Source organism: Octopus bimaculoides, chromosome 20 (genome assembly GCF_001194135.2).
Source record: "Octopus bimaculoides isolate UCB-OBI-ISO-001 chromosome 20, ASM119413v2, whole genome shotgun sequence".
Lineage (NCBI taxonomy): Eukaryota > Metazoa > Mollusca > Cephalopoda > Octopoda > Octopodidae > Octopus > Octopus bimaculoides.
This window is the reverse complement of record NC_069000.1, coordinates 42,005,209-42,005,990: the sequence shown is the minus strand read 5'-3', so window position 1 is coordinate 42,005,990 and position 782 is coordinate 42,005,209. Positions and strand designations below refer to the sequence as shown.

The following is a 782-nucleotide window of genomic DNA, read 5'->3' as shown; positions in this document are numbered from 1 at the left end:
AGATAGATAGATAGATAGATAGACAGACAGACAGATAGATAGATAGTCAGACATACAAAAGCACAGCCACATGTGTAAACTCAGTTTTTGCCACCAACGATAATACTAAGACACGGATATACAAACACGCATGCGCATTCTTTTTCTCGTTCTCCGTTTCTCTTAAACCATTTTATGTTTTCTGTCTCTTTTACACAGGAATCTGAAAAGAAACGTCAAGTTGAGAAGAAACGACAACGGAAATGGCAGGACAAGCACAGACGTATTGTCGGAATGATTGTCGACAATGAAGAAGAGAGCGAACCATTGTTGCCTTCGAGAGCGCTCAGCCAGGACAGACATATCAGCGGAAGTGGCCGTCTTAACACTATATCATCCCGTGTTGCCAGCAAAGAAGTATCAAGTGACACAGACAGTAGCGCCGATGGCGGTAATTATAGTAGCAATGAAAATGACGACGGAGATACTGGCGCTGGAGGCGGTGGCGTATCTAATGTGTTTCCACCAATACAGGAGCAGCCGTCACAACAACTGACACAGCCACAACCCGAGTCACCATCGGCTATCACTGGGTCCCCGTCCTTTACATTCAGTGCGGCTGATGATGACGTATACAGCGATGGCGGTATCAACGCTGTCGAACTGACCGAGATGACTCCAACCCCTCCAACTGAACCAGGAAATCTACAACAACAACAACAACAACAACCACAACCACAAAAAGTACAAAAGCAACAACCGAAAAAGATTCAACGACAACAAACTCTACCAGAAACGCAATA

At 45.0% G+C, this 782-nt stretch overlaps 1 protein-coding gene across 1 annotated transcript in view; it reads left to right on the top strand.

Moving 5' to 3' along the window:
- Window positions 1-782, top strand: part of LOC106873492 (inositol 1,4,5-trisphosphate receptor type 3) — a 228,934-nt gene that overhangs the window by 222,726 nt on the left and 5,426 nt on the right. The window contains 1 exon segment of the mRNA XM_052974976.1: window positions 199-776. Within this exon segment, the coding sequence (XP_052830936.1) occupies window positions 199-776 (578 nt within the window).